General features: G+C 41.6%; 1 protein-coding gene across 18 annotated transcripts in view; it reads right to left on the bottom strand.

Moving 5' to 3' along the window:
* Positions 1 to 525: 525 nt before the first annotated feature.
* Positions 526 to 27,738, bottom strand: part of afdna (afadin, adherens junction formation factor a) — a 114,293-nt gene continuing 87,080 nt past the window's right edge. For 5 of the 18 annotated variants that reach the window (XM_058379014.1, XM_058379017.1, XM_058379019.1 and 2 more), the window contains 12 exons: positions 22,786 to 22,851; positions 22,620 to 22,693; positions 20,892 to 21,010; positions 19,280 to 19,471; positions 18,744 to 18,832; positions 17,193 to 17,384; positions 15,303 to 16,397; positions 12,714 to 12,749; positions 9,657 to 9,791; positions 6,817 to 7,345; positions 3,381 to 3,465; positions 526 to 2,049 (listed from right to left, as the gene is read on the bottom strand). In XM_058379014.1, coding sequence (XP_058234997.1) covers positions 1,893 to 2,049; positions 3,381 to 3,465; positions 6,817 to 7,345; positions 9,657 to 9,791; positions 12,714 to 12,749; positions 15,303 to 16,397; positions 17,193 to 17,384; positions 18,744 to 18,832; positions 19,280 to 19,471; positions 20,892 to 21,010; positions 22,620 to 22,693; positions 22,786 to 22,851 — 2,769 coding nt within the window. In that variant the 3' untranslated portion in view covers positions 526 to 1,892. The remainder of the gene's footprint in view (positions 2,050 to 3,380; positions 3,466 to 6,816; positions 7,346 to 9,656; positions 9,792 to 12,713; positions 12,750 to 15,302; positions 16,398 to 17,192; positions 17,385 to 18,743; positions 18,833 to 19,279; positions 19,472 to 20,891; positions 21,011 to 22,619; positions 22,694 to 22,785; positions 22,852 to 27,738) is intronic. The other 13 variants (XM_058379022.1, XM_058379028.1, XM_058379026.1 and 10 more) reach the window with 6 other exon arrangements.

Below are 27,738 nucleotides of genomic sequence, written 5' to 3'. Positions count from 1 at the left end.
GGATTTTAAAATAAAGGCTTCTTCTTCTATTCTTCTGTCATATCGTGATCAAACCATTTCTCTCCTACAGGAGCGTAAATCTTCAGCAGTTTGGTTTCTGCAGCAGGTTTCTGAAATACAACAAACACATCATAACTGAGATCAGCTTCTGAAAACCTGGAGCTGGGGCTTGAACCCTGGACCTTCTGATCAACAACCCAGAGCCTTAACCACTGAAACCATCACTGCCCCCCATAATACATAACCATAAAGTTCACAGTGGCTTCATGAATCAATTAGAAACATAAAACACCACACACACCTGACGCACATACTTAAAAACCTTGCTGTATTTTTTTTTTTTTGTAGTTAATTAAGAGAACCTTTTTTAACCTCTCTCCAATTAGAGACTCAAATGTCGTAATTACGACTTCCTGAAGTGTGAATACTCTACCAGGAGCACGTGAGCATACACACACACACACACACCTCTCGCCGTCTGTCCGTACAGGAGCACAGTATAAAATCGAGAAATATATATATATATATTTTTTGTAAAATCTGAATTTATTTATGATTTACAAAAAGCCTAAGATGTAACAACCATTAAAATGAAAATCAAATAAACTCTTCCTGAACCTAAAGTGATAAACCGTAACGAGTGTGTGGATAACATGTCAGTTTACTCTGAAGCAGAAATGAAAGAGGAAGGAGAATATTGACACTAGAGTGTTATGTATTGGTTCAATTTACAAAGTTTGTGTATTCTTGAAAAAACAAAAACAAAATAATTTACACATACACCAGCGAGTCCAGAGTGTGAATGGAGATTTACACAACCACATCGACTTTCAAGCTCAACTCCGGTGAAACGGTGGTGAAGGAAGATGGAGCTAAACTCAGAGCCGTGTTCTAAACACCGGGGCTGGTCTCAAATTAATAACTAACAAAAGTAAGAAAGAAAGATTTAGGTATCAAAGACGGAAAATGATCCTTTTCGCTTTTGGGAGATCGTGAGGAAGATCTGAAATAAATACCTGCACGAGCAAGACTTCTGCCATCGTCTCAACGTCTTTCTAACCTCGCTTCAGCCCTCACGCTTCAATCTGATCCAATCCTTTTTCATTACCGATAAAAAGGAAACAAAAAAAAAAACTTAAAGCGGGAGAATTAGAAAACTATTATAATAGAAAACAATATTATTTAAAAAATGGGAACGCTCTCTGGTTCTGGAACTTCGATTTTATTTATCAACACGAAATCGGCTCCTCTAATCCGAGTCCGAACGCCAGAGGAAGACGACGAGACGTTTAACGCCGAGGCTCCTGGACTACGAGTTAAAGCTTTTACAGGAAAGTCCGAGCGCGTCGCTGAGAGACACGGAGAGAGAGAGCGAGAGAGATCTGTAAAGACCTCGAGCTTCTACACTGCTGGAACTGACAGACAGGAAACTGATCCCAATCAGAACGTCTTTGGGGAAAAAAATAAAATAATAATCGAGTGTGGAAGTGCAGATAAAACACCACCAATAAAACGTCCCAGGTTCCCACGATCGGCGATATTTAAAAAAATAAAATATGAAGAGAGCGTGTCACGCTGTTATTTTTTTTCTTTCTTTTTTTTCTCTTTCTTGTACAGATTTAACATTTCACAAACCAAAAAATATGCCATTTGAAATTCCTCGTTAATAGAATTAAAACCTTTGTACAGTGCTTTATTATATATCCGATACGCTGGAGGGAAAAAAAATAAATCACGCAGTCTCTCGACGCTAAAATTATACTTACTGCTCCAGTTAGGTCAAAACAAATCAAAATGAATTATAAACAAAAACAAGGAAGCTCCGGCTGAATCTCTGTCTTTTCCAGTGCTGGGTCAGGGATTAGTGTGGAGTCGGGATAAAAAGCTCGGAGCTACTGTTTGGTGTTCAGTTCGTTCTCCAGCTCCATGAGTTTGCGTGAGGCTTTGACTTTGTTGGAAACTTCTTTTCCCTGGGAGAAAAGTCTCTGACGCTCCTTAAACGTGAGATTCTCCGGCGCTCCGGCTATCGAGTTCTCCTGATCCGGTCCACTGAAACAAACAAAATCAAGCGTTAGAGCTTTCTACACGTGACACACTTCCCTGGAGGATGATGATAAACTCTGTGGAAACACAATCCTAGGTTGTGTGGTTACAGGTTTCACATTTCTCCTCCTCTTTACAGTATGGTAAAAGTTTTGTTTAGCAGCTAAACAGCAACCTGATTGGTCCGTCGTAGTTGTGATGTCACAACTGATTCTAGGACATCTGTACAACCGAAGAAACGTCGTTTCAGATGGTTATTTTTTAACATAATTGCCATTTCTTGTGCTACAACAGCTTGGATTGCGTTGCTAGGCAACAGCGAAACGATCATTCAGTAAACTAGCGGCTAGTCTGGAAGCTTTACTAGCCTCACCGTCAGTGTAGCGGTAACAAAGTTACTCCAAACTGCAATTAATTCTTCAGTGGACTTGAACAAATAGATCAAAATGGATGTAAAAATGCAAGTAAAGGTTAAAAAATTATATATATGTATATATATATTAGTTGCAATTTTGTAATGTAAACTTGTCTCTGTGAGGAAAAATAAAAAGCTGAATGTATGTGTAAATTTGAGATAAAATAAAAATTAAGAAAAAATTGATCATAGGTGGTAATGAACAAATTCAAGAGGATATTTTCATACCTCATTGAATATTACAAACAAATTATTAAATAAATATAATAAATTTTAAAAAATAATAAAATGGCAACTGTGTGGTAGGAACTTGCAGCTGTGAGAAAAAAAGTTGAGGTTAAAAATAAAAACAAAATTGAGATTAAAAAAAAAAAAAAAATCACAGTTTGTAATTCAAGAAGACACCAAAAACAAATTTCAAGATCAGATTCTCTCACGCTCGAGAGAAAACAAGGCAATTACAAGAGATAATAAATAAATTAGGGAAAAATAAATAAAATTAAATTTAAAAAAATAATAATAAATAAATAATTATATATATATATATATATATATATATATATATATATATATATATATATATATATATAAATATATATATATAAAATATTTATTTTTTTATTTATTTTTTTATAAAGATAAAAATATATAAAGATAAGAAATAAAATGAAGGTATGTGTGTGTAAAAAAAAAAAGAGAGAGAGAAAAAAAATCCAATCGCAGTTGATAAATTCAAGACAACTTTTTATTTATTTATTTTGTTTTACTCAAATCAATTTCAAGAGCACTGATTTTTCAGACTTGAGTGAAAATTCCTCAATGAGGAGATAAATTCCTAAACAGACTGATGACACGGCGTTTATTAGGCAGCTGTGTTTGTAATAAAGCAGCGCCTCGTCGTGTTTCAGCGTGAGAAACTCACCCTTTCGTCCATTTCTCTCGAGGATCCTTAAAAACTTCTCCTGATCCTACAACGCCCGTCGTGTTTCCAGTGTATGAATTAAACCCTGTTTACAGTTTGGAAAACGGATTTAAAAAAAAAAAAAAAAAAAAAAGAAAGAAAGAATACACGTTAAATGACAGAGCCTCACAATCTATAACTGGAAATAACACATGCGATGTTTTAGCATCCTCCGAAAGCTGCTGGGTCCTAAATCACGCCAGTTTAATGGAACCATGCGTGTATACAGTGATTTAGAATTGTGTGTGTAACCCAGCAGCTTTGGGTAGCAGTCGATCAGACTCCGCCTTTCCCACAGACCGGAGGCTGAGCAGCGGGAAGATGTGGGCGGGGTTAATGCTGAAGCCATCTTAAGCACGGTCTGTGGATCGCTGGTCTGTGGCGGAGGTCAGCTGATAGTGTGTGACTTGTTTGAGCAACATACTTATATGAGCTTTTAACATATGCATATAAAAGTTTGTTTAGCAGCTAATCAGCCATCTGATCGGTCCGTCGTCGTTGTGATGCCACGACTGATTCTAAGACATCTGTACAACTGAGGAAGCGTTGTTTCAAATAGTTATTTTTTAACATAATTGCCATTTCTTGTGCTACAACAGGATTTGTGTTGCTAAGCAACAGAGAAACGATCGTTCGGTAAACTAGCAGCTAGTCTAGAAGCTTCATTAGCCCCTCCGTCAGCGTAACGGCTAACGAAGTTAACTCCAATCTGTTAGCAATTCTTTAACAAATAGAAAAAATTGGATGCATTAGGAAAAGTAACACAGAACATATCTTTATTATTTTATATATTATTATTTTTGTCACTAGTTTTCAGTAAGTACGCACAGGATGTGACATCAATCCATCTCAGCTGTTAATAAAACTTCCAGACTAGCCGCCTAGCCACTATTCAGACTCGCACTATAAAAATAGTCACTTTTCAAAAGTTAGAACTATTTTATATTATTTTTTTAAATGGAGTAAATTCTTATCATCGATTGGTGCATCCTTAATCATAAACTTATTAGAAAAACCAATCGTTTAGTGAAGGCTAGCGTTTCTCCAAGCCTCCACAGTGACCTCCGCCTCGGAGCAGCTCAAGGCGTGGTCTATCAGGCTCACACGTCCGTGTGTCTGTCTCTCCGTCAGGGCGAGGAACAGAGCCGTGTCTCCGTCTACTACCTTCAGATATGTCGATTTTACTCTGCAGTGAGGTTGTGATGTCACAACCTCCATCCAAATGCATGTTGAGGTTCTTGGGGATGAAATATTTTTTTTGGGGGGGTGGATGGGTGGGGAGGATGGTGTGTGTGTGTGTGTGTGTGAGAGGAGGAGACACAAACACACTGACGCTCGTGAACCAAAGAGTCACTCCGCTGACGGTGGAAGAGGTGGAGCAGAAGAGGCTGCGTGGTTGCTCAGGATAAACTGGAAATAAATAAATAAATAAATAAATACTGCAGTAAAACCTAATATATTTTATACCACAGCACATCAATGTTGATTGCTCAAAAAAAATGTATTTATTTCTTTTTCCTGAATCATTGAGGCAAATCACAGGTTTGTTTCCATGGTAACAGCTCATTCATATGTATTTCTATAGTGGACGCTTCAACGTAATCCAAGCCCCCAAAAAATAAATTAGTGTTTAATGGTCGATACAGTGAAGCCTGGAGATGTTTAACATTTAAGGGAAGGAGTCTCCAGTGTCAGACCTTTCGTTGCCACGGGAACGTCTTACGCATGGAGGATTTGAGCTCTGTGGTTTATTAGTAACATTATTAATTGCAAGAGTTAGATCAACAACAGAAAGAGACCTGTTTCATGGACGTTCAATGCAACAATAAAAGGATAAAAAGTTTAAACGGATAAATCTTTGGCAAATCACTGTGGTATAAGAGGAATAAACCCCTATAGTTAATGATAACAGCTCAGAGATGTACATCATCTTTACATCACTGATCAGTTTCTTTTAAGACCACGCTACATCATGTTTTAATCCTTCCTGAGTTTAGAGAGTCCCTCAGCTCAGAGGTCCTGCCACCGCCAGTGGAGTAACAGAGGGTCCTCCAGTGGAGGTGATGATCAGAGCCCGGAGCCTCAGGTGCCGAGAGATCACCTGAAGCTCTACTGGCTCCTGAGACAGAAGGAGGAGGGCATAATGCAGCAATGATGCGACACACAGGGACATACAGACACACGGAGACGAGACAGGACAGCCAGACGATGCAGGGACAGACAGACAGCAGGCAGGAGCAGTGCTGCAGACGGAGGTTATAGGACAGCAGAGCAGAGCAGAGCAAAGCGCAGGCAGTAACCAGCAATGGATACGCAGCCAGATTAATCTCGTCAGTCTGAGCAGGAAGGGATGCTGCCACAGCGGGATTGTCGTATTATTTTTTTCTTTATTGATGTTGGATAAGCATGGTTAGTGATTTGTCCCTCGATTAGAACAAATGGCACTCGGATCACAGCAGGTCCCACTTGGTGGGGGAAATACGAAGCTGATTGCATGCAAGGTCAAATACACCGGGCGTCTTTGTTAATCCGAGATGCATCATAGGCGTGTTTTTTGTTGTTGCATGGCTGTTTAAAACTCTTTTGTTGCACAAGACAGTAGGTAAAAAATCTCTCTTAACAGTTTAACGCTTTAATAAATCAGTGTAGGTTTCAATATGAAGCAAAGAATAAAATGTGAATGTATCCGATCGTGAATCGGATGAATATTTAAACAGCCATGCCCCAAAATGCGTGCCTCATTAAACAGATCTTTTCCCCCTTTGCCAAGTGTGCAGAAGTCTGAGGAGGGCTGCTTGGGTGCGTCCAAAACAGCCACAGCCAGTGACAAGAAGCCAGTGTCTCATTCCCCTGAGCCGATAGCGGATGAGCGGGAGTCTGCGGAGGCCTGAGCCTTCCCCAAAGCAAACCACACACACGCAAACACACGCACACACACACACACACACTCACACACACACACGCGCAAGCATACGGGCCGGCCGGCAAAACCAACAGTACTCCGGAGTGAATTTAGATCACAGGGTGAATCACGGGCTCTATCAATTGCTTTGACACCGCCAGGATGATTGGAGGAAGAGGAATTTGGGAGGACAAGAGAAAATTTGGAGGAAATAAATGATCAAAAATTAAACAAAAACAAATCGGATTGTCTACTGAAATAGAAAGGAGGTGGGAAAGAAAGGTGAGACAACACAAAGTGACAAACGAGAAAGACGAGGTGACCGGATAGGATAGGAGGTCTACGGAATCGATAGGGAGAGGAGAGAATTAACTCTCTGTTTGAAGGGAAAAGAGAAACAGGAATAAAACGGACACTTAAAAAAAGATGAACGGGAATGAACCAATAAGAACGGAGGAGGGACATGGGGTCCTCCTCTCTCCTTGGCGTCTCTACCTTTGGGTTTGGCGGGAGGGGGAGGGGCTTGCCCTGCCTTGGACGCAGTACTGTTGGCATTGGCCTCTGCGGGCAGCTGGAATGAGCCGGACAGAAAGATGCCGTCCGAGAGGGGGCGGGGCTTGCGCGCAGTGGGCGGCGGCGGGGGCTTTTGGGCGGGCAGAAGGTCGCCATAGGACTTCCGCGTAGCAGAGAGCTTAACCTGACCTGCTAAGCCTGCATCGTCCTCCTCCTCCTCCTCCTCGTCATCGTATGAAACAAACTTGGCAGTGTATAAGGTGTCGGGGGAGACGACCTGGGTTTTGAGGTACGAGGTGTTTCTCTGAGGCGGGGTCGGAGGAGGATTGGCGGTGGTGATGGTGGTGGTGTTGGTGGTGTTAGTGGCAGGAGAGGGGGGCTGGTAGTCCCGGGGGAGTGGAGGTCTGTACAGACCAGGCTCTTCTGGCGTCAGCAGCTTGCGCTCGGCTTCCTCGTGCTGCCGGCGCCTCTCCGCCTCCAGGCGGGTGTAGTACTCCTCCTCCTGTCTCCTCTGAGGGGAATAGGGGAAGAGCCAGTTAGAGCTGCCTCAGCTAGCATGACCAGCCTCTGACTCATCTAACCTGCTCAAGTTGCTCCTCTACTCTAAATTCTTCCTTATTTGACTGAAAAGTTGGCGATTCATGCTGCATTCCACCAAACAACGAACTCGGATCAAATTTGATTTTTCACTAAACCAGCCTCTTCTGCAGAGTGACTGAGGAACACCTGGCATTTTAATTTCCTCCTAGAACAGTTCTCTCTAACACAACACATTCGCTTGCCACATCAGGTGGAGGAACCTGCCGGAGTTTCCATCTGGTCGTTCTTTCCATTTGTTTAGAGTACGGTGGAATGCAGCATCAGACCTAAACGCTACTCCAATTCTTATCAGTGGATTCATTCTTTCATTTTATTTGTGATCTCTCCAAAACAAGCTTCACATACATCGTTCCTTCGTGACGGAGTTTTTGGAGTGATTGATGATAACGGCGCTTGTACAACATGACCAGGGTGATGAACAAGCTCACAGGGTGTAACACTAACAGCAGGAAACACTAGTGCTATTAAACTTCTAAAAATCTGGACATTCAGATTTGCTTTGGATTTTGAGTATAAACGCAGAGAGCAGCATGTTAACCGGAGTCAGATATGATTCCTGATCTTTGACTAGAAAACTAAATGATAAAAATCTTCAGCTCTACACATGTTGTTTCCGGATGGGTCCACTAGGAGGCGGCAAAAAGACACGTAATGCTGTGTTTAAACGAAAGGTTCTGGTTTTAACGCAGATCGGTGTCCGAGCGGTGTTTAGGTCTCTGAGGATCTGGCTGGGATTTGGATATTTTATTTTTATACAGGAAAGGCTGCTCTGGTCTCTGTACACGGATGACCCTGAGTTAATGTGGTGTTGGAGACGTCACTGATGACAGAATGGGGATGACGGAATGGGACGGGATGTTCAGAACCACGTCTCCATAGCGATGCCGGGTGAAACGACGATGGCGATGGTTCACTGAGTACTCTATAATTAATAAAACCCCACATGCGTGTTTTTTTTTTTTCTTTTTGGTGAGGACGAAACACATCAGAACACACAGGACATGGATCAGTGTGAGGGACATGCAGTTGGACAGTAGAAGCGGGCGCTAAATTTCCAGCGGTCTGAAGGTGACGCACACAGACACGGCCACACACGGAGATGAGGATCTCACTGAGCACGAGGGACGGACGATGGACGTTCAGACCGCCGGGGAATTTAACGGACTGGTGAAACATTTCAGTAGCAGTTGAGAGCTGATATTTTAACTCTCACAGTCTCTCGTGTGTAGAAAACTAGAATAATCCCTGAAGAAAGGTCAGCAGTGATACTGACACACAATCAACTCTGTACGTCTGGACGTTATGACACAGAACACTGTTGTTTTTTTTTCTGGTCACAATTAAAAAGATAATCCGCCGTCATTATCAGATCAGTGTGTAAACTGGGGATGAAATAAAGTCTTGTTAAAGAATAAAAATAACACAAGATATAAAATAAAATATAAAAATATATTTTATAGTCAGTTGTTGCTTTCTAGCCATCTTATTGACCTTATCTTAAAAATAAATAGATGAGTATAATCCTGTCTTTTGCCTGACTACATACATTTTTCTTTTTTAATTTAAAAAAAATAATTTTTACTTGCTTCAAGAATCTTACACACTAATAAAAATCTTCCTTTTTGTTCACGTTCTGAAATAATGACACCACATGTACGACGCCCGTATATACGGTTGTCTCGGCTACTGGTTGACGGCACAAACTCCACGTCACTCTACACCGTCTGAGTCTGAATTCACCCATAACGTAAAAAAGTGCACTATTTAACGTGAATGATGTAGTGATGTCCGAATGAATATTACCACAATCCCTGACTCGTCAAATACATAGCAGCCAATTTAATAGAAATGTGAATAGAAATTATACTTTTTTTAAAAAAAAAAAAGTCAGCCAGCAGCTACCTACTAGCTGTTAATACTTTTTATATTTTTTTTTACGTTGCTAGCTAGTTACATCTGCCCTAGAGTTCTATTTAGTGAACCAGTGAGTGAGCGAGAGATTTGAGATGCTGCAGGTTTGGCTTGTAAAATGTATACAGAAATGTAGCTTTATGTCCTGCAAGCGAGACTGGGCTTTTTGTAATGAAGGGATACGTAAAATATAACGCGCTGGTCTACACGGCTGTCTGATCGTGAGGAGTGATGTAGCGTAATGAAGGAAGTGTTTGTTGAGCGCGACTCTCCGGGACTCGAGCGCTCTCAGGTCACTCAGCCTGGTCTACCTTCTCCTCGGCCTCTCGTCTGGCTCGCTCCTCTTCTCTCCGGCGTCTCTCCTCTTCCTGCTTGGCTCGTTCTTCCGCCTCGCGCTTACGGATCTCCTCCAGCTGCTGCTTCCGTCGCCGTTCCTCATCCTGCAGCTGCCACACACACACATGATGAGCACAGAGCAGGGTCTGAATGTCACTCCTATAAACTATTAGATCCTAATAGTGGCCAGGTGTGTTCAAATCGTTTACCTGCGAGCAAACGAGTGACGAGTTTTAAATCATATCCTCAGCCTTTTTTGTTTTAGATTTATTTTTATTCTGTATTACAAACGCCTAAAGAAAGTTGACAACTCGTCAAGAACACAGTATAAATAATAATAAATAAATTAATTAAATAAATAAAATAAAAAACCCTTTTCTACTGAGGTGTTGCATTAAAAAAATAAATAAAAAAAAAATTAAAACAATATAATGCAGCAAAATTAGACTGGAAATTTACAACTAGTGGATTAAAATTAAATTAATTTTATGAAAAAATAAATAAATGAATAAATAATGATCAAAAGAAATTGAGTATTGAGTAAATATATTGGATTTTTAGACTGAAATTTATTTTTTTAATTAGATACTTATTTATACTTTTTATTTATTTACACTTTTTTTTATTTCATTCTCCACTAATTGTAATTCTTTTAGTTTTGCTGTAAAATATTGTTTTATTTATTATTATTTATTTATTCTTTTTTTTTTTTAATGCAACAGGCTGGTAGAAAACAAGAGCTTTTTATATTTCGACTGTGTTCATGACGAGTTATAAACTTTCTGACTCAGAACCTCGAGCTGTTTGTGGTTGGAGAAACCACACACTCGCTCTGTCCACATGCACTTCTTTGGCCTATATTAAAAAAGAAAAAAAACAAACAAAACTCAAAACAACAAAACACACGCGGGCGGCTTTCTAATAAAAGATGACCGGGTAGTAAAAGACGACAGCATGGAGCTTGATTAAAATATCTCACACAAAGCTCTTTAATTATCCAGTGATCCTCCTCCTGTAATTAAGGATCTTAATGCAGATCAAAAACATAAAATAGAGAAAACTTTATAAAGGATTTAAACATGGTACACTTTCATGGTCTGACTTTTTTCCCTGTTAAATAAAGAGATGATTTTTTTCCTAGTTAGCGGATTGAAATATCCCAGTTTCCCCACATACCTCGTGTCTCATCATGTCCCAGTTCCATGACATTACATCAGGGACAAAAACACGACACTGGGAAACCTTTAACAGGAAAGTGGGCGGAGTTTTTATTTTGGTTCAACATATTTATTTTGTAAAAGGCTACAAACTTGGGGCGTGTCCTAAACCGCACGCTTATACACTACTTTACTCCACTGCGTAGTATTAATAGTGCACTTGAAGTACAAGGACCATGAAGTGTGGAATGTTGGACACTTCATGAACTCAAGGATCACATCTTTGCTTACGTAGCGAAAAGGGGTGGGGCTACCAGGATCGAATGCTGGATTGGAAAACAATTTCAAGATGGCTGACGACACGCCGATGAACGAGACGTCTAACGGATGTCTTTAAAATTAGCTCGGCTTGTGTGATTTATTTGTAAACAGTGTCACGTTATGCACATTTGACGTCATTCTCCACTGACTAGGAAACGACATCTGGCAATTAAAATCCGTTAGCGTTCCGTTTGAGACGCTACGGCCCTTCTAACGTTCAAACACTAGACGCTAGAGTGCAGAACATCGCTAGTGATTTTATACACTACTACGATTTGGGCTAAATTAACAAAAGTGCTAGCAGGAAAAGCGAACACTAGCATGTTTTGGTGAATGAGTTAGCGCTACAGCATAAATATCGACATCTAGGCATCGAAGAGCAGAAACGTTGTCTTCAGACTGGGATACATAGGTGGATTTAACCCCTCAACGTTTATTTTCGGGGTCATTTTTGGACCTAAACTCAAAATATAAATGAAAAACAATGCTTTTCAAAGAAATCTATGGTTAATATGGACAACATGTAGGGTCCAGACCCCCCCCAGATTACAGCATGTAGGCAGCTGAGACGCTCATCTGGTCATACATGAGTATATCCGTGTAACCATGGCAACCATAAGCAATCTTAATCTATCATAGAGTGATTTAAGAGAGACGCGAGGCTGGTGTGAGCTCAGGATAAGTCATGAACGCTGCACTCTAAGATTCAAGTTGAAAAACATGAAGATTCCAATCAGACCTAATTTTAATTTATGGTGTAAACACGTCTCATGAGTAAATCAGTGTGCCACTACTAGGATCCTTTATCACAACACACACACACACACCGCACATGCACATAAACACTGGCATGCCATTGATCTGGACATTTGTGACTCCCAACATGAACTTCACAGACATGCAAGAACACTCACTGATCACAAAAAATACGACATGAAATCACGAAAACATCACACACAAGTAGACTCTGTTACGCAAAACCCTGATGTGTAGGAGACTGAAAGGAAAAGACAGCACGGCACAGATGAGGAGCACAGCGGCATGGACAAAGCTGAGAGAGCAAGAGAGAGAGAGCGAGAGAGAGAGAGGTTTGACGCTGAGACCTGAGCATGCGGCCAGGCTTTCGCTGCAGGAGGGAGGGGGCCCAGCAGATCATGCACCAACCAGCCCTCCCTTCTCACGTTCAACCACACTGAAACGAGAGCTTCGGAAATCCACAGAGCTTCCCAAAATCCAGCTCTCTGCAAAATCCAGCAGAGCGGGTGCCTGTTCAATTTAGATCTGATTGTGTCACTCATCATTAAAGTTCAATCTTAACATCAAGTCTTGTATTAACTTTAATAAGTTTGAATCCAGGAAAAAGGAAGGACAGCGACGCACAGCCCGGGATGGATTCCCTGTGGAAGCTCCCCCTTCCCGCCTTAACCCTCGGATAGAGAGGAGAGCGAAACCAAACCACCACAAAACCACCACGGGGAGAGAATGAGCGAGAGGAGACACAGGTGGAGTTGGAAAAACAGGAAGAGAGTGTCATTAACAGCATAGAGAACGTACCAAGTCTAGAACAGAGATTGCTGGGACAGCAGTCTGCTGCGAGGAGGAGGAGGAGAAGGAGGAAGAGGAAGAGGAGGAGGAGGAGGAAGAGGAGAGGGGAAGAAAGATATCATCAAGAACAGCGCAGGAAGATGATTATAAGGCATGACAAAGAAAGTCATAAGAAAAAATGAAGAAGAAGAAGAAGAAGAGGAGGAGGAGGAGGAGGTAGAGTAAGGGGAAGAGAAGATAAAAGTGAAAACACGCGCTGCTGTGCTGCCAGTGACATTCCTGGGTAGAGTGGGATTGATTAGCACCCGAGGCTTGCTTCCTCTTCGCAAAAAAACACGCGCTTGCACGGAACTGGCTCTGGCGAGGAATTTGCCCGTTGTTTCCCATCATCCCCTGCTCAAGCACGGGCAATATTTTCTCTTCGAACACCAGGAGCTGAGCTCCTCTCTCTCTCTCTCTCTCTCTCTCTCTCTGCGTTTGGCTGACTATAAAAGGTAAAACGTTCCTGCTGTCGGTTACCGCAGGCTCTCTCTGCAGGAGGCGGAGCGCGATCTCGGATCTCGGCAGCTGGAATAAGGCTGTGCGTTAAGGATGAGAGAATATCCTGGAGTTTTTGGGATATTTCAATGATTTCCAGTCTTAATTACCACAGACAAGGATTTCAGCTCATGTGATGGATTTGTGTACATTTCAAAATTTTAACCTGTATAATTCGTCCCTTTGGAATGTTTGTAGTAGCTCTTAATCAACACCTGCCCACAGATTTCTGATCATCACGGAGCTTGGAAGGTTTTTTCCGTCTCAATACAGACTCAATACTTTCCTGCAGAAAGACGTAATGAAATTCTTCTCTGTGGTAAAACACATGTACGCTAAATAGCATCTGACCTGAAAAACATTCGTATTTGGTTAATCTAGGGAATTTAAATAAGGACATTCCTGGAAAATACACCAGATTTTAGAAGAACTATCTGTAATTGAGGCTGAGAACATGCACTTCAGTAATGAGGAGATTATTAATAATGCTTGGTTAGCAGTCATGTGCTGGAGAGAGGTACTGGTTAAGGCAGTCGGGATTAGACGTTAGACTCTGCGTGATTCCAGTAATGAGACGTTTTAAAGCCTCTGGGGTTCAGATGGAAGTCGATCGGAGACGTTTGTGGCGCTTGGTGAGAACGTAGGAGTCGTGCTGATTCGGTTCGTGGAAGGTTGAGATGGATCAAGCACGGGCGTCGCGTCGGGTCGAGGGCGGAGCTCGACATCCTGCAGCCTCTAAACCCCTCCCCCCCTCGCTAGTGCAGCGGGAATCAGCAGCTCAGCATGGCAAAGCGATGACGTAAGCATGGTGCAGGTGCGCATCGCAAAAAAAGAAAAATAAATAAAAATAAACATTCATCCTATCACTCAAACCTTGAGCTTAAGAAAAGCAAATATCTGAAAAGGTTATACTTGGTTTTGGTCTGGAATGCATTCAGTTCCATGTTACATGCATGAAAGTGCAAACCCTACAGGCTAACAGTACACTGGTGTGGTACGTGCACACTGCCAGCGAGCCACACAAACGCCTCAGACTTCTGGGTGTGATATTTACGTTTACAAGCAAAACTTATAAAGAAATATTTCAGGAAAACGTACAGTCTGGTGTTAGATAGATAGCTATTAGGGCTGCACAACATATCACAATATTTCTATATGCAACAGACAAATCAGAGCTCATATATCTATCTGTCTGTCTTTCTGCCTGATCTTTTGTATGTCTGTCTGACCTTCTGCCATATCTATCTGTCTGTCTACCCATCCATCTGACTGCTTGACCTTCTGCCTCAACTGTCTGTCTTTGTTTGTCTGTCCATCTTTCTGACGGTCTGTCTGACTTTGTCTGATCTGCTGTCTGTTTGTCCTTTTATTTGTCTCTCCGCCCATCCATCTGTCTGTTTGACCTCTTGCCAGACTGTCTGTCCTTCAGTCTTATTGTCTGTCTGACCTTCTGTCTATCTGTCCTTCTGTCTCTCTGCTTGACCTTCTGTCTGACTGTCCGCCCATCCATCTGTATCTGACCTTGAAATCCTGCCTGTCTGTCCTTCTGTCCTTTATTGTTTTGTCTGTCTGACTTTGTCTGTCCTCCTGTCTTTACTTCTGTCTGTCCCTCTGTCTTTTTTTCTATCTTTCCTCCTGTCTGATCCTGTCTGTTTTTTTTTTTGCCTGTCTGTCCTTCTGAATTACTCTGGATAATGTATTATCTAGAACAAAAGCCTGATTCACGTGTTTCTGGGTGAAGAAACTAAAATCAGACTCAAATCTATCTAATTAATTTGGTTTCATAATTCAGTGAAGATTTCAGGTTCATGTAAGGGCGCTCTCTGATTGGTTAGGATTTAAATGGGGGTGTGGTTTGTATGAGTTCTTATGGCTTCATTATGAGTAAAATTTCGGGCTGTGATTTGGCCTACAGTGTGCACGTACCCTCATAACAACATTATCCTCTCATTTCATCTCAAAATGGTTTCCATCACTGAACTGACTTCAGACATGGTTTCTAGCGCCTGGTTATCTGCCCTGACAAAGTGTAACGGACGTCTCTGTCCTACAGCGCCTCACCCGTACTCTCTTCTCCGCTTCCAGCCTCTGCATGATCAGCACCGTGTCGACGTCTTCATCGTCTTCCTCCTCCTCGTCCTCCTCGCTCTGCTTGGACTCCTGTAGCCTCTTCTGGAACTGCCACTCCAGCATGAGCTTGCGCAGGCGGTCGCTCTCCTCGGCCGTGCGCTCCGGCTTGGCCTGCAGCTCCTGGATCTCTTTGTCGAGCAGGTCGACGATGTGCAGCTGCTGCTGCTTCTCCAGCTTCTCCCGGGCGTCCCTCTTCCACGGGTCCGGGGACAGGCTGTCGGCCGCAGACAGCTCCTCTTTGCTGATGGTGATGTACTGCAGGTCGCGCCTCTCGATGGTGCGTGGCTGCTGCTGGGGCTGCAGGTCCCGGATCACCGTGTCCTGAGGAGCGGGAGGAGGAGGAGCTCGAGGAAGAGTGGGCAGTTTCTCAGGGCGGGGAAGTTGCGTTTGGGGAGGCTGAGCTGGGGGCAAGTAAGGCTGGGGGATCTGTTGAGGTGGGGGCATCTGCTGGTGCTGGTTGTTGTTGTGCAGGACGGGAGGAGGCATGGCAGGATTACGGATCTGCCCCAGCTTCCTCTCTTGCTCCCTCCTCTTCCTCTCGCGCTCCTCCTCCAGCCGCGCTTTCTCCTTCTCATACCAGCGCTGCTGCTCCTCCCGTTTCTTGCGGTCGGCCGCCGCCTGCTGCTGGCTGACGGAGGGAGGCGGGGGTAGGGGCAGGTCTGTCTGTGGATCGTAGTCGTAGTGTGATGGTGGAGGTGGAGGAGGAGGTGGAGGCAGGTCTGTACGAGAAGGTTGGGACACGCCCACCGGGCCAGGATGGGGAGCTCCGGGGGTCTTCCAGCGGCCTGCGCCGCTCTTGTGGTTTCCCTGCATTTTGCTGGAAGAGGAGTAGTTGTTCAGGTGCTCCTGGCTGGAGGTGCTGGACTCCACAGAGGAGGAGACGTGATGGTTCCAGGGATCTCCACCACGCTGGTACTCTGCCTCACGCTGCTGCTGCTGCAGGTGGAGCAGGTCGTCCTGACGCACTCGCTCGCCGGGGTATCTGGTGGGCATGTCACACAGCTCCTCCTGAGACCGTGCTCCCCGCTGGCAGGAAACACACACACACACACACACAAATTCAGCCCAAATCTCAATAAAGTTATTTTTCTAATTTTCACAAAGGATCGAAACAACAAAAAAACTTCTGTGGGCCAAGAGTCATTTTATTAGGAATGCTGTTTCTGTGGTGTCTGTATATAAAAGTCACGGGGGATTTAAAACGGAAAATCTGAAAAGTCTGCAGCTTAACGAGCCTCACACACACAAAAGAACTCTGTCAGGAGGAACAGATTTAACTATGACACAAATATTTGACAATTTAATACTAAAAATGATTAAATAAATAAAACATTTCACTATCACAGTCTTATGTAGTCCTCTTATATCTACAGAGAGAGGGATTTGAACACATATGCTGGTTTTATGAAAACATAAGCCTTTAAAAGTAATATTTAGGCTTTACAACAGCCTGCAGGTCATCTGTTAAAGACTGGTACTGTATGTGTATAAATTCTATAGTGCTCATATGAAGGAGGGATGAAAAGAGAAAAGGTGAGCAGACCACGCTGGATTTGTGGCCAGTTTCATTCACTAGGTAATCCTCCTAGGAAATGGACTTTAGATAGCGACCCTCACGTCTATCGAGAATACATAATATTTTTATGTGCATTATATGTACATAATTCATGAGAAAATATACTGTAGAGTTCATGTAGGACATTTGATCTATTATCCAGATGCAGATTTTCCAGATGTGGACCTGTTTTGTGATCTGTATCAGCTCCGTGTAATCGTGTCCTAGTAAATATGGATCTGCGTATAAATGCACTATCGTCTAACCTGCATAGCCATGTTGTTATGGAGATGCTCATCCATGGGAGGATGAGGCTCAGGCTCGCCACCCTGCCAGACCTGCCCGGGTCCAGGTCCCATCCTGTCCTGAGATTTGGAGGCTGGGAAGGTGAAGTAGTCCCTGGGGTACGTCTGCGTGGGGATGGGATAAGCCTCCGGACGGGGCGGGGACGGCTCCTCCTAATAAGAACGACAGAACGGTTTAGTGCTGATTACAAGCCGGGCTTTGAGGATGCAACTCGGATCCAGATGTCTCTACGGGGAGAACCGCATTTAATGAAAACGGGTCTCTTCCTGTAGTGTTTCAGTTACAGAGCGACTAATGGCTGCTCTGCTCTGAGAAACCAGTGTGTGTGTGTGTGTGTGTGTGTGAGACAGAACCCAGCCAGAGTTAGTTAGTTAACCAGACACAGTGGTTGGAAACTTGATTAGAAGTGAACACAGCGACGCGGATTTTGATGCCTTTTGGTTTTTTTGAGTCTTTTAGACGCAGACAAGTCGAATAATGAGAGGATTTTTCAAACTTCTGATGCTGTGATTGAAAACAGACGGACGATCGCAGGAACGATTCGTGACGGCTTCAGTGAAAGTTGTCTCAGCACCATATTTAACACATCAGTGAACATAAAAGAACCACCAGAAAAACAGAGTCTCAGTAGCATGCCAAATGCTTTAAACGTGTTTCAAAACGACCCAGAAAAAGGGGTTCTCAAAATTTTTTTAGTCGGGGATCTCTCGAACCGAAAAAAAAAAAAGCACCAACTATTACACATTTGTCTCATTATATCAATGAAATATTTACTTATTGAGTCAGATTTTCAATTCTGAACAGTCGATTCCGGTTTATTTATACTTCCAGGATTTATAGACTTATTTCAGTAAAAAGGAGTTTACTTGCTACTAATGTCGGCATGTGTGAAAATATAGAACTATTTAAATGTATATCCAGTAAAAATCTGGAAACCCGAGCAGCCAATCCCGTCAAAATGTCATAACATTTCCATTTCATCCAAAACATAAGTCAGTTTATTCATATCTAGTTTTGTCTGTAGGCTCTGTGTGAAATCAGCCACTGCTTATTTGCATATTGGATATGATTGGTTGGTTTTGTGACATCAGAAATATAACTTGGAATAAGGTTTTATGGAAGTAACAAACACCACTCCATATAATCAGATATAATTTAATCTATGCAAATGTCGAGTTCCTGGGTGGATTTTAAATGTAGATGATGACAAAATGGTTTTTAATGGTGTATAACGGCGCTTAAAGGTAGGGCATTGGTAGGTTTCTCACCTACCATGCCCGGGTTCAATTCCCAGGCAATGCCCAAACCCCAGCCACTGGATGCAGTGCCGGTCTCAAGCCCAGATAAAATGGGAGGGTTGTGTCAGGACGGGCATCTGGGGTAAAACCTGTGCCAAGTTGTTGTGTGGACCAGTCGGCCCGCTGTGGTGACCCCTCACACACAGGGAGCAGCTGAAAGATCAACAACAACGGTGCTTAAAGGTGTAATGGGGTATAAAGGTGTTGACTTACATCAGGACACAGGTTGCCCGTGGAGACGGAGGTGATTTTTCCCGGCCCTCCCGGGTACACAGGCTTTCCTCCTGGACTCTGGGCTTGATCTGCAAGAAGGCAAAACATTCAGGAAAAAAGTAAATTCAGGTGAGAGAGAAAATGTCTGCCTCTGCCATGGCTTTCAGAAAATAAAGACAAATTGGTGAGTATTTTATCAAGATCCTTTTTTTTTTTTATAGAGATATTTGAATATTTATAGATAGAAAAAAATCCCCCAAGTGCTGACTGTTATCTATGTCCATAATATTGTAAACTCTGACCTCTAGTTTCTCAAACACTGCAATTTTTTAGTCTTGTGTCACTTTACATACACAAGCTAGCATCAAAGCATCAAAAGTAATTAAATCATCTTTACATAAACACTTAAATATATTATTGCACCTTTTGAGAATATGTTTCCATTTTGTCTGTGGATATCTGCTCATTTTAAGGCTTTATATCACCATGATCTATGTGACTAATGTGTGTATGGATCTTCTCTTTTGGTCACTCACTGGCCACGTTGGGGCTGGAGCGATGATCTGCTCGGTTCTTCAGCAGCCTATCGTCCCTCTTCTGCTCGGGGTACGAGTCCCAGTTCCCCTGAGGGCTCTCCGGAGAGCCGTTCTGCACAGAGTTGTTGTAGAGCTCGAAGCCCTCGCTCTTCGGCCTGGCTTTGCCTTTGTCCATACGGCCCCGGTCTGAGGCTGAGGGGGTCAACACAAATGTGTGTGAGGTAAAAATAAAATAAAATAAAATAAAAAGATATATATTTCAAAAGTCTCAAATCATCTTTATTCCATGGAAAACTTTCATTAAAAACATTTAATTAATTGGCATTAATTTGTGTGTGTACACTATAAATAATAAATTTTTTAAAATTTTATTTCAGCTATACTCAGATAATTCACATGTCCTGTATTCAGCAGTCTGCTATATTTACTGAAGACCAGGATAAAGCCACAGTCATAAGCTTTATTTTTGTGACTGACAGCACAAAACCACTCGGGATGTTAAAGAGCAAGGGTTAGGGTTAAAGGATATTGCATTAAAGGATAATGCAAATTATTTTTTTACTATTCGAGCATTAGCTTGTTTTTAGACAAGTTTCTAGTTTTAAATATTCTTCTTCTAATAGAAATGATCATTTTACTTCTTTCAAAAAAAAAGAAATGGCTTAAAATAAAATAAAATAAATGTCAAGGTTAATAAATCATAGGTGTGGTTTTATTGTAAAGTTGTAATAGAAACTACTACTAGGTGAATCTGAGAAAATTTAAGATCTTTAACATATATATATATATATATATATATATATATATATATATATATATATATATATTTTTTAAAATATAAATTTTTTTCAAGATAATACATAATTTATAAGAATTCCAGGTCCTAAACCATATTTATGGACATGGTGCATACAAATGTGCAATTCTAAAGCATATTAAAAAAAAAAAACTAACTAATAAAATAATTAATAAATAAAAATGTATTTGTAAATGTCTATTCTCAGAATTCTGAGTCAAAAAAAAAAAATCCATAAATTAGAACAAAAATAAATTTCTTTAAGGAATCTGGACACTTGTTAGGCTATGAAACATTACAGAAAACTATTTAAAATTATTATTTAAATTAATCGGAAAAATAATGCGTCTCAGTGACTTCAATAAGCAATTTGAAATAATGATAATAATCATTTTTTAAAATTTAATTCAGACTCTTAAATACATGACATGCTGGATTAAGCATACTCTTTATAAAAAAAAAATAAAAAAAAAAAATACTAAAACAAATTTTCCCCACCCAAGTTTATCTACTTGATTCTTTATTTTTAAGAAGTAGAAATAGACATAATAAAATTATTTATAAAATATACTTGTTTATACAAAAAAAGCACTAACTGCTTAAATACCTGTAGAGCTAATACGAAAGATCGGATTATATTATATTATTTTATATTACTACATTACATTATATTATATATTTATAATAGCTATTATTATCATGATTGATCTGATTTATGGTAATAACTGGATGATCTGATTATTTAGTACACACATACACCAGACACTATCAGAGTGACTGTATATGATGAAGAGGTTAAAGCTGCACTCCTCTTACCCCGCTGCATCATGGGAGATGGCTGGTTGAGCAGTGTGGCCAGTCCGTGGTAAATAGCACCCTGTTTGGCCACCTCCAGAGTCACCACCGAGCCGGTCCGAGTCATCAGCTCCGCCGCCCTGACACCAAACACACAAACATATCAGAACCAAACACTCGATAAACACTATATCTGAGAGAGTGAGAGAGAGAGAGAGAGAGAGCGAGAGAGAGAGTGGGGGTGAGAAAGAGACGAATTCCAAAAGAGATCCCAGGAGAGATCATTTCTAAAAGGGCTCACGCTTTACTTCTGGCCAAACGTCAAACGTCTGAAATGCGACAGACGAAACCACGCTGGCGTCGAGTGTCACATTCCTCAGCTTTATAACTTCAAATACAATTAGAACGGCGTAAACAGCATCTGCTTCGAATCTGACGAGACTCCTCCGCCCGAGAGTTCGACGACCTCGACTCGGCTGTGCCTTTTTTCTTTTCTCTCTCCATAATTACAACTGTGACAGAACCAAACTAGGTTTTATTGGCAGACGGACGAGTATTTTAGTAACGTGAACAGCTCTGGTTTTGAAAAGTCCTGCTCTTTGCAGAAATCAGGGAACAGCAGAGCCGAAGCTGAAGGGCTGACATGAAGCCGAGGGTTTTTAATTAGCTTTTAATTTAGGAAAGAGTTCATTAAGAAACCTCGCACGGGTCTATATTTATATACGAATAAAATAATCCACTCTGCCTTCTTTAGAATCCGCAAGTGCTGCTGAATTCTCCGTTCTGATTGGTCCGTTTCTATAATCGCAGGTTCATAACCAGGTTCATGCCCTCTTTCTGATACGAACACTGGTTTCCATGGTAACAGCTATAATAGTGGGTGCTTCGATAAAAAAAACGATCTAAAACGTGTGGAATTATGGAGAACATTTATATATTATGGCGTTTTTATCGTTTCAAGTAGCTATAAATCAAAGTCGCTCTTTAATTGCTGATAGCAGTTAGGAGGAATAAAACTGCTCCAGGATGTGATGGAATAGTCAAACTCATTAGGAGTTTAAATACATCACTTATTATCGTGATTATTTTCCAAGAACAGCATGACCCTCAGAGTTTCATTCCTTACTTATCCTCAAAAGAAACAGGATATTACTTGCTTACCGTGAACTCTCCAGAAATCTGACTTGACTCTATTCCCAGAAGCCAGAAAATGAATTTTCTCCTGTTTGGTTGTGTCCATGTTGAGCATCAAGTGTCTTTGTCATGACAAATGCATTCGATTCTCAACATGGACACAACCAAACAGGAGCAAATTCATTTAATTATGAATTAATATGAATCTCAAATAAAAGCAGCCCCTCAAAGCTTTAATTTGTAGTGTTTTATAAGTATTTCTGTTTTTCACTAGCCTACTAGGAGCAAAATTTCAAAGCGCGTTAATTTTTTCCCACAGAAATGTTTGTATCTTCAAAGTAAATGTTGATCTCAAACCCATTCCTGCTCTCTGAGACACTCCCAGTGCTTGTTCATCTAAAAAGCAGCTCAGATTTCATCTTCAACCAGTAAAATTCGGTGTAAGGTTCTCCAACAGAGGGAAAAACACACTGAAGGCCATTTTATATCAGACTCACAGCCAGAAGAAATCATTCATTTCTTTATATTGAGTGAAAACACCAGACAGTTTCCATTCTGCTGGGTGACTAAAAAAAAAAGAAAAGAAAAGAAAAGCACTAAAGGTTAGGAAATTACCTCTCCTGAGAGAGTCCGACTAGACTTCTCCCATCCACGCTGAGCAACTGATCTCCGGCTGCCAGACGGCCGTCCTGAAACACACACACACAGTTTTTTTAACCTACATGACTTAAACCCATCATTGCATGCACTGAGCTCATGTTTTGTATATTTATGTCCTCACCATGTCTGCAGCTCCTCCTTTGACGACAGACTTGATATAAATCCCAAGTTTCTCCTGTCCAGCACCCTATTAAAACACACACACACACTATTAAAAAAAAAAAAGGAAGACGAGGAATTTCCCCCAACATTCCCGTCTCCATAAAGGCTTCCAGTGTGAAGCGCTACATGCCCTTAAACTAAGGACGAGGACAAAAAAAAAAAAAAAAAGAGGCTAGATTTCTGAGAGAGATGAAGAACCCTAACTGTTCTGCTGGTGGAAATATAATGCTGGATGAGAATGAGATCCATTTCCAGCAGATGAAAGCCAGCTTTGTGGAGCGGTGGTGGTGATTAAGCGCTCCTTCACTGCTTCATAAAAGGCTGTAATTATTTAGCTGGGTTCAGAGATCACTGCATTCACACATCACATCTCCTCTCACACATGCACGTCTGACAAACCAGCTCCATCAGACACTTAATTCGGCTCAGATGACGGCATTTCCTGCCCGGATCAGCTGCGGTGGTGGAGTTAACGTCGTGCCTCAGAGCCTTACAAGGCTGTACTTTGCTTTTTATGACTCCCTTTTGTTATGTCTGTTATGCCGAAAGCCTGGATTTGTCGTTTCACGACGACGCCACGTGAAAACCCAGGCATGCTGCCAGAGCAAGTGTTTGGGGGGAAAAAATCATGGACGGCTCTGAACCTGCACTGGTGTCATGGATGCAGTCCAGTACGGAGAGAGCAAATAGTGTGTGTTTAGTAGACATGAAATATTTCTTTGCACCTCACAAGACCATCACACACACACACACAAAACACAATAGCTTTCTTACACACTCAGTTTCTACAGTGCTGCTGGTCTTCTAGGCTTTTAACCACCAAAAGAAGGAACCATCTCTGCTTCTTTGTTTACATTTACATGTTAGCACACGCCCTTATCCAGAGTGATCCTGTTTTTATACAACTGAGCAATTGAAGGTTTAGGGTCTTGCTCAAAGAGGCCCAAGCAGTGACAGCTTGGTGGAGCTGGGATTCGAACTCACAACCTTCTGATCATCTTAGACACAAAGCTACCACATCCCCACAGCTAGCAACTTAGCCACTATTCATTTACATTTTTTCAATTCAATTTATTTGTAAATATCGCCTTTTACAATGGACATTGTCTCGAAGCGGTTTTACAAAAGTTTAAATTAAAGTTAGTATTTTATCCCTGTCCCTAATGAGAAGCCTGAGGAGACCGTGGTGAGGAAAATCTCCCCGAGATGATATGAGGAACCTTGAGAGGAACCAGGCTCAGAAGGGAACCTCACCCTCATTTGGATGACACTGGACAGTAAATAAAGTAAAGGTCACTAAATAATGTCCTTTCTACAACAGCAACCAAGATCCCATGAGTTCATTATAGGCACTAAGCTACCAAGATCCCTTGAGTTCCGAGCTTTAGTTTCGTATTGTGTAATTCTGCAGAAATGAATGCAAAATCAAGCAAACTCCGAGGGATAGGGTTCTATCTTAGATCTACTTAAATCTTAAAAATCAAGCATTTTTGTCCAAAACAATCAGAAAAAAACCCTTTATAAATCCTGCTATGACAGAATCAAATCTGATCACTGGAACAGATCTATCTGTTAGGGAGGAAGTGAAGCTGTGAGAGAGGAACTGAATAAATGTAGCAGGATCGGTCAGAGGAAGCAGGAGAGGAATCGTTTGGATGAATCACTTGTTGTGTTTGTGTCAAAACGAGAAAACATCAATTCAGAAACCATTTTGTTTTGCTGCTTGTTAATAACACACAGGTTCAGTCTCCAAGCTGCTTCTGCAGTAAAACAAGACACGTTTCTTAACTTCTCGGGCCGAAGGACAGAATTTTCATCCGGTCGCTTGCTGTAGAAAAACATCTACGTGTACATCATGTGTGTAAATATACCTGAACCAAAAATAAAGAATTAAATAAATAAAATTAAATAAATTAATAAAATATTGGATGTGATGAAGTCGATCAAGTCAATAAAACCTGGCTTGATGAGGTCAATGATGTCACATTACTGATTTAAAAACAAAAACAAAACAAAAAAGAAAAACACAAAAGAAAACAAAAACAAAAGAAAGCAAAACAAAAACAAACCACAAAACAAAAGGAAAAAAAAGAAAAAACAAACACAAAACAATAACAAAAGAAAAAACAAAAGAAAACAAAAACAAACCACAAAAACAAAAGAAAACCAAAAGAAAACAAAACAACCCCCCAACAAAAAACAAAAAAACCAACAAAAACAAAACAAAAAACAACACAAAAAACAACACAAAAAAACAACACAAAAACAAAACAAAACAAATCAAAAACAACAAAAACAAAATAAAAAAACCCCACTATAATTTATTCTATAATATACAATTTTTGTTTGGTCTCATTTTTTATATTCAGTTTTGACATAATAATCTTATTATTTTTGGATATTAACACTGCAAATAATTAGCTATAATTTTTAACATAGAAAATTAAATGTCTTAGATACACTTCACTGAACTCCGCCAGTGACTGAAAGACCCCACCCCCACCCCCGCACTGCCAAGACCTAATAAACAGTCTCTTCTCTCAGGATTAAATGTAAAACACACGCTGGGAGTTTAGCATTACTCTATAAAACATCGTTCCACTCAGCAGCCATGATGTGAGGGTGAACCTGTTATATTTTGGAGCTCCTTTATCTTCCATACAGCAGGAGACGGAGCTGTGAGGCGCCACCAACAGACCCGAGAGCAAACGGGTAGATTTATCCATTTGGCCGTTCTCCAGACATGTGGTCAGTGGTGCTGCCTGGAGGTACGGCGCTGGAAAGCGTTTTATAGGTGACTAGATGGCAATTGAGTGAGAAAGTGCTGTTTATTGTTTCTGAGCTACTGCACGGGAGAAGGGGGCGCAGCCGATACGGGGCTGATGTTATTAGGAAGCGAAGGATGAAGGCGAGACTGTGGGCTAAGATGGAAACAGAATCCGCCTGGGAATCGCTTGCAATTTCTCTCTGTGAAGACCACCGACACGGCTGCCCACCCACAGCACCGACCATCACAGGAATCCACACGGCCTTCATGTGCACCACACACACACACAGCACAACCTATAAAACCCCAACATATACCCACAGCCATGCCTGTATGGAATATATGGTATGCGATCACACAAATATGATTGATTTGTCCGGCGGTATACGAGGATGGATATTCGGTCAAGCGGCGCCGTTTAAACAGTGCAAAAATGTTTCCATAGTGCCAAATATCATTAAATCAAAGCAGGGAAAAGTAACACAAGCAGATCAGAATTAAAATTGTGTGGAAATATAAGATTGGGGGGTGCGGGTGGATGAGAGAGAGAGAGAGAGAGAGAGAGAGAGAGAGAGAGAGAGAGAGAGAGAGAGAGAGAGAGAGAGAGGATAGGAGAGAGAGAGAGAGAGAAAGAGAGAGAGAGAGGATAGGACAGAGAGAGAGAAAGAGAGAGAGAGAAAGAGAGAGAGGGAGAGAGGATAGGAGAGAGAGAGAGAGAGAGAGAGAGAGAGAGAGAGAGAGAGGATAGGAGAGAGAGAGAGAGAGAGAGAGAGAGGATAGGAGAGAGAGAGAGAGAGAGAGAGAGAGAGAGAGAGAGAGAGAGAGAGAGAGAGAGAGAGAGAGAGAGAGAGGATAGGAGAGAGAGAGAGAGAGAGAGAGAGAGAGAGGATAGGAGAGAGACAGAGAGAAAGAGGATCGGAGACAGAGAGAGAGAGAGAAAGGGGACAGGGGAGAGAGAGAGAGGATAGGAGAGAGAGAGAGAGAGAGAGAGAGAGAGGGGATAGGGGAGAGAGAGAGAGAGAGAGAGGGGATAGGGGAGAGAGAGAGAGAGAGAAGTGAAGAAAGTACCACACCTACCACTATGCTGTTCTGTGTCTGGAAGCAAAATCATGCAAAGCTGTGAAATCTACACACTCGACACAATATCACAGGCTCCGCCTCATACGAGGAACTTTTGGTACAAGGAAACATTTCAAGACGTCCAGAGGGAGAATCCAGAGCTCAGTGGACACAGACACCACAGACAGAGACGTCCACTGTTCATGCATCCTATTAGTCTGAACATGACAAGAACCACACACCACTGCCATCACCTCACAGTCCAATGTTAAGAAGAGATTTGTTTTCCTTTTGTGTCTCACTGCACAGGTAGACACCTGACACCTGAACTGATCAATGCTAACAGCTAAAGAGCTGAAGGTCATATGTGAGAACAAGATCCCTGATCACTACAGCAGAGAGAAGAGAGACGAGCAACAGTGTGAGAAACTTACTGTGGTGGAGAGAGAGAAGGGGGGGGGTAGACAGAGTGAGAGAGAGAAAGAGAGAGAGTGAGAGCAGGGAAGAAAGAGAGAGAGGGTGAGAGAGAGAGAGACACACACCCAACAGCACAGTGTGACTCAAACCAGTTTACAGCACCAATTTTACACAAAATGTATTTATTTTTATTACATCACAACACTCTCAACTCTGATTGGTCAGAAGAAGATGCTCGAATACACACACTACTAAACTCTATTAAACATTACATTAAAACATGTGCTCTTCATTTAAAATAGAATCCTTTCTATAGTAGCAATATAACACCAGGACTTGTATTACAGATGCTCCACATGAACAAATGTTGAAAAATTGAGTAACTATAGTTACAGAAAGTGAAAGAATGTTGTTTTTTAAGGTTAAGTGAAGGAGTCTCCAGTGTCAGTGCTTTGAAACAGCAAGTTTCCTGACATGGGAAAGCCTTCAGGAGAGGCGAGTTTCCGGTTTCTCTGTAACATGACACACATCATTCAAAGAGAAAGAGAGAGGGAAAAGAGAGAGAAACCGCTGAAGGAACGAGGTTATAGACGCTAGCGCCAGGGATAACAGGAACTCCGGGATGTTCTATACTAACAGCTTCATCACACTATCAATGACAAATTGTCT

Source organism: Hemibagrus wyckioides, linkage group LG25 (genome assembly GCF_019097595.1).
Source record: "Hemibagrus wyckioides isolate EC202008001 linkage group LG25, SWU_Hwy_1.0, whole genome shotgun sequence".
Classification (NCBI taxonomy): Eukaryota; Metazoa; Chordata; class Actinopteri; order Siluriformes; family Bagridae; genus Hemibagrus; species Hemibagrus wyckioides.
Note: the sequence above shows the minus strand (reverse complement) of the source record. Positions and strands in the feature narration are given on the sequence as shown.